Source organism: Microtus ochrogaster, chromosome X (assembly GCF_000317375.1).
Source record: "Microtus ochrogaster isolate Prairie Vole_2 chromosome X, MicOch1.0, whole genome shotgun sequence".
In the NCBI taxonomy this organism is placed as follows: domain Eukaryota; kingdom Metazoa; phylum Chordata; class Mammalia; order Rodentia; family Cricetidae; genus Microtus; species Microtus ochrogaster.
Genome location: NC_022026.1, coordinates 13,238,123 through 13,244,163, shown reverse-complemented (window position 1 = coordinate 13,244,163; position 6,041 = coordinate 13,238,123). Strand labels below are relative to the sequence as shown.

The window sequence follows — 6,041 nt, the reverse complement described above, 5'->3', positions numbered from 1 at the left end:
GCAACACTTTGATACCGCCTGACAATCAGGTGCCCCTGAATATCTTTCATCTTTTGGCTGCTCTCAATCTTGATAATGTGTTTCTTCTGATCTGTACACTGTTGCTTCCCTTTGAATAATATTTGCTTGCTACTTTCACGAGATATGGGAGCTTTTATTTCAGTTCTTTGATTGAGAAAGCAAGAACCTGGAAACACCTGGTCCAGAGTAACGGCCACCAGTTGCACTGTGCAATTCCTCTATGCGAGGTCCTCGAAGATACAAGCTAATATAAAGGGGCTGAAAGCAGATGGCCGGTGCCTGGGATGTGGAGAACAGGAAGCAAAGAAGCAGTTGGAAAGGCGCAGGCCCACTTTTGAGATTGACAGAAAAACTTCATCTAGGTTGCCGGTTCTCAACCTCTGTAATGCTGCGACCCTTTAATACGCTTCCTTGTGTTGTGGTGACCCCAACCGTAAACTGATTTTCACTGCTATTTCCTAACTGTAATTTTGTTACTCTTATGAATTGTAATGTAAATATCCGATAAACAGTATATCTAATATTGACCCCTGCGAAAGGGTCATTGGACCCCCAGAAGGGTTGTGCCCTCCAGGTTGAGAACCACCGATCTAGACTGTGTGTGATTCTAACCAAATGGCCTGAGAATGTCAAAATTATTAAGTTGGCCTGAGGCTATAGCTTAGTTGGTGGAGTGCTTGTCTAGCACCCACAAAATCCTAGGATCAACCCCAAGGACCCCGTAAACTGGATGTAGGGCCACATGCCTATAACCCCAGCACTTGGGAGATGAAGGAAGAAGGATCAGGAATTCCAAGTCAGCTTCAGCTACAGGGAGCTGTCCCTATCACTGTCACCATCAAAAAGCAGGAGGGGCTGAGCAGGAAACAGCTATGATTAACCGGCTGCCTCCCAAATGTAAGGAGAGATCGATCCTGTTGATGAATGCCCCGTGCTCTCTGACATAGAGCTACGCGATTAAATTTTGCCAGAAGTTTCTCTATAATATGACTATTTTCCCTGGTGCCAAAAATGTTTGAGAATAACGCGCCCATCCTGGTCATGCTACAGATAAATTTATGGCAAGGCAAAGTTGAATAGTTCTGGATTCATGGCTGAGGCTTGTTTTCAGGTCACCGTTTTCAAGGGAGAGCGTTTGTGGATGGAGAAAGTGGCGTTTTTAGTCTGGAGTGTAGACAGAGGACAAACGCTCTTTTGTTCTCAAGTGCTCTGTCTCCAAGCATATTTCCCTGATTTTCTGTGACTGTGTCTGAGTCTGTGCTAAGGGTACTGCAGCTGGACTGTGGAGTGGAACCAGGTCCAGAAAAAGAATTGCTAAAGAATGCAAGTAAACAGGATGGCAGATGTTATCCTTAGCCTATTTCCCTAAACATAGCTTTTTTGGCTACAAAGTAAAATGCCATTCTTCCAGCTTCTGCTTATACGCGGTGATGGCTGACAGCAGGGACAATCTTCATTTGCTTGGCAAGTTGTCACCGTGTGACTTCACGTGTTTTGTAAGGAAGGAATGATCGTGACACATAAAATTTCTGTAAGATTGTCTGAGGACATCCGGCCATTTCTGGGAGGAATTTTCTCAACCCACCTAAGTCTTTGAGCTCTGTTTGACCAGCACAGCTCCCCACGAGGCTCAGAGCTGTCTGACCTAAGAGGCAGTTGGTATCTTCCTCCCTACAGAAGCCAGATTTTTCACTGGAGCTAGACTGTATTGACAGTGTTTCCCAGTCTGCCCCGTGCACATCTCCTTTCCAAGGTTCTCTGAAGTGCTGGCTCACTCTGGCTTCCACAAGCACTTGCTTACTTCTCTGCCTCCCAGCATCCTCTTCACTTCCTTTCCTACAGCGAGAAGCTGTAGTGTGTGTTCCTCCCTTAAAAAAAAAAAAAAAACCTAATGAATTTGTTTTGCAGGTTTTGAAAAAAAAAAAGAACACCAGCGATGTTATCCCAGGAGTTTGTCCATTCGTTATCAACCCTTCCCATATCTTTAAGTATGATCTCTGTGGTTTAGAAATCCCACGTTCCACTGTAGTTAAAGAAAAGTTGCCTTAAACCTTTGCCCTGCAAGCACCAGAAGGGAGCTCATAAAAAGGAAGACAGCAGCAGATGCAATCGCGGATGTGGCTTAGTCCTCGCAGCTGCCCCGGAGAGCTGTGCAGAGAGTACGAGCCCCAGTCATGAATCGAGAAGAACGCGTTGTGACATGGCTTATATCTTTGGGAGTTTTAGAGTCTCCCAAAAAGACCATCTGTGATCCAGAGGAGTTCCTGAAGTCCTCGCTGAAAAATGGGGTGGTGTTGTGCAAACTCATCAGCAGACTCCTGCCTGGTTCGGTGGAGAAGGTAAGGTCATTTTGCAGTGTCTTTGGGACTGCCTTCCACCACGGAGCAGCAATAATATCATTTTTGAGATTTTTTTTTCTATGGCCCCGTCATGGGAATCCCCTACTTCAATATCTTTCTAAAAGCCAGGCATTCTTTCTTATTGTCCCTGTGCTTTAAAAAGGTCAGAAAATGAAATGCTATCCTTCAGGAGTTGGCCCCCAAATGTACTAAAAACCTGTTACACCATTGGCAGTCCGGGATGGGAGGACTCGCTTATCATACACGAGCTCGCTGTGTTGTGGAGATGCGTGTTAAACTTCCCTGTGCACTTCAGACATGTTTTGAACTTTAGATACATGAGAATGTGGAATAATGAAATAATTTGGAGTAGATCTTTCTGGGGCTTGAGAGTTTGCCTAAAAATTGATGAAGACTTTATTTCTTTAAAACAAGAGCCATTGAAGAACTCTATTCACAGAAGTCAATGCTACATAAAACTCACAAAACCCAGAGAGAAACCAAGTGTGTTGCATTGAATGCAGTGAGCATTTAAAGTGAAACTAAACTTTGCTCAAGAAAATTCCAAGATTTTTGAGGTTAAAAGCCCATGCTTTAACAGTGGATGACTTCCAAAGTAGGTGCTTTTGTGGCACTGGAGTTCTTAGGATTCTTTTTATCAAGGTCGTGGTGGAATGGGGCCGTAAGTAAGGCTTCTTTGCCTCTTGGAATCAGTTCTATCTTTATTGAATGAGTGTTTACTTATAATTTCTTAAACTAGAGAAACGGTGATTAAACTAGAGATAAGAGGCAGCGTGACATGATAAAATATAGTGCCCAGCCAAAGTGAAATATAATATCAACAAATTATTATGGGGAGTAGAGGGAAGTAATCAGGGTGGCCTTTTTGAATGAAAGCAGGAAGTAAATTTAAATATATATTTAACATATGATAAATATATCTTAGTCTCTCCAGTTTGCTATCCCCACAACTGACTTGAAGGTATGAGGAAACCTTTTTAAGGAGAAACGGCTTGCAGACATTTGAAACAAAAAAACCAACCGTTTAGGCGTTTGCATCACTTCCTTCAGTGGCTAATTCTCTTCCTGGATGGAGAGCAAGGCTGTCCTGTACCTTCAAAAGCCGACCCCATCTAGTTATCTACAAAGGATGATGATCGTTTGTCATGGCTTAGCAATCTCTAAGTGACATTTGACTCTTTCTTTAGTATTGTCTGGAGCCCCAAACTGAAGACGATTGTATCAACAACATCAGTGACTTCCTGAAAGGATGTGCAACTCTTCAAGTGGAAGTAAGCTAACCTGCCTTGCCTTTCAATTTTCTCTTCTGTTAATAAAACAAGTCCGTAAGAAGTATGTGATTAGTTTTCACTGCCAGTAGCCACAAAGATAAACAGAGGTAGCCCCTCAGAGAAACCAGGGTTGAGACAAGTGGTCCCCAGTAGTGCATTGCTAGTGTGTGTCTTTCAGAATCCAGTTCTAAACAAAGCAAGATCACTACCTGGGCTTGGTGACACACACCTATAATCTGCAACACTAAGGTGGTGGAGGCAGGAAGATCAGAAGTTCAAGGTCATCCTTGGCTATACAGTTAAGTTTGGAGCCAGTCTGGGCTGCATGAAACTCTTTCTCAAAAACAGCAAAAAAGAAAGAAAGAACAGAAGCAAAAAGGAAAGAATAAATAAAACAACAGAATACAAAAATGATGACTTTTGAATGTAGCTTCTCTTCAGGTGAGCAAGCTTTTTGTGGGTGTGCTTCCTTATTAATGGGGGGAAAACGTGAGTCACTGGCTACAGCAGAGGGTCTCAGGAAGGAACAATAAGATAAATGAAAAAAAGAAAAAGACATGGCCCAGTGCCAAATGATCAACCCTGAAAACATACTTCCAAGCAACATTATACTGACTGAGCAGGTTATGTTTAGGAATATGTATGCATCTGTGCATACATATATACATGTAGTAACAGCTGAAAAAGAGGCCATGAATTTAAAGGAGAGTGGAGAAGAAGGATTTGGAGGAAGAAAAAGTAACAGAACTGTTGTAATGAAAGAGAGAAAGAGAGAGAGAGAGAAAGAGAGAGAGGGGGGGGGGAAGAGGAAGAGGAAGAGAGAGAAAAATAAAGAAAGGAAGGAAGGAAGAATCTTGAGGAAAAAACAAAAAAGAAGGGTCTCTTTACTCCCATTAACACTTCAGAACAGAGGGAGACCTTGGAAAACTACAAGAACCTGGCCTTCAAGTCAAAACTGTATTTAAACAGAGCAAGTGATACAGAGGCAGAGCAGTGGTAGAGGCTTGCTTGCAATGCACAAGGCCCTGGATTCAATATAAAGCAAAATAAAAACCCCAAGCCACGTTAAACTACGTTGCACGAGGAACCCTAATGCATGTATACATGGTATTGCTGAAAAAGAGTGCAATACTTCTGCATGTGCCAAGTTACTGTTCATGCTCCTGTTGTTTCTGTGGTGCAGGGATGGGATCCTCCTCTTGCACAGGGAACGCTAGCATGGAGTTGAACCTTCATGCCCTCTCCTAAGGCTTTTGTCTGTGAAATAGGCGTAACACTAACTACCTCGTGATGTTGTTTCAGGGTCAAGTGAGATATTGCTTAATTATGTAAATGTAAGAAAGTCAATGTCCTAAAATGTATGAGATAATTTGGGTATTATCTTTAGCTCAGGGCCAGGTCAACAGTGGTGGGGGTTTGGATGTGGACTCTGTTGCTAAACTTCTTGGGTTTAAACCTCATTTTGTGCCCACTAGTGACATTATGACCTTGGAATCTGTTATTTCACTATGCTTCTCTGTCTTGGCCTCTCCACCTATACAATAGGAACAACAGTGGCACCTGCCTGTCTATTGTGATTGGTATGAAACGTCAATGAATTAATACATGTAAAACTCCGGGAAGAGATACTGGGGCATATTATCCTTCAAGTATCTATTTATTATTGTTGTTACTATTATTGTTATCTTTACTAGTCCCTGTATCAGTTCAACTTTGTTTCCTTCCTAGTTGGGTGTGGTGGTGCACACCTGTAATCCTAGAACTCAAGAGGCAGAGGTAGGGAGTAGGTCTACGTGAGCTCCAGGCCAACCTGTTCTACATAGATAAGTTCTAGGCCAGCCTGAGCTACAACGCCAGACCGTCTCAAAACAAGTTATTTTTTTCTTGAAGCTAAGCCTAATCTAAAAATACATCTTTGTCATAATATCTTCTTTCAATCTTATTTACTTGGGTACTGGGGACCCAAATTTATTCCAATATTCCCTACTTCCCAGAGACACCTCAGCCATCTTGAGGTTCATGGTCCATGTGGCTTCAGAGCCCGTGGTAACAATTATAGGAAGCTATCTACTGTGGAACAGACCATGACATTTCTTGTTTGATTTTTCAAATAAAAACATGGTGAAGTTGTCAGCGAATTCTGCACTAAAGCTGCCAGAAGGTGTACTGTGTGCTTCTTCTTTGCAGTTCTAAGAATACTGGGTGATACGGAAATACCTCCTGCGGCTCCACTGTTGGGGGCTTTCTAATAACTAAAGATTATTCTTTTAAGCACAAATGCTTAAAAGTCTTCTTTTTAAATCAAAAAATGTTTAGTTCACTTTGGGTAGAAATTTTACTAAAAAGTGTATCAGACGGATATGATATGAACATTGTGGTTATTTTCTTC

At 42.2% G+C, this 6,041-nt stretch overlaps 1 protein-coding gene across 1 annotated transcript in view; it reads left to right on the top strand.

Moving 5' to 3' along the window:
• The first annotated feature begins 2,109 nt into the window (after positions 1–2,109).
• Positions 2,110–6,041, top strand: part of Arhgef6 (Rac/Cdc42 guanine nucleotide exchange factor 6) — a 122,749-nt gene continuing 118,817 nt past the window's right edge. Inside the window, 3 exon segments of the mRNA XM_013350503.2 lie at positions 2,110–2,179; positions 2,182–2,360; positions 3,569–3,652. Coding sequence (XP_013205957.2) covers positions 2,125–2,179; positions 2,182–2,360; positions 3,569–3,652 — 318 coding nt within the window. The 5' untranslated portion in view covers positions 2,110–2,124.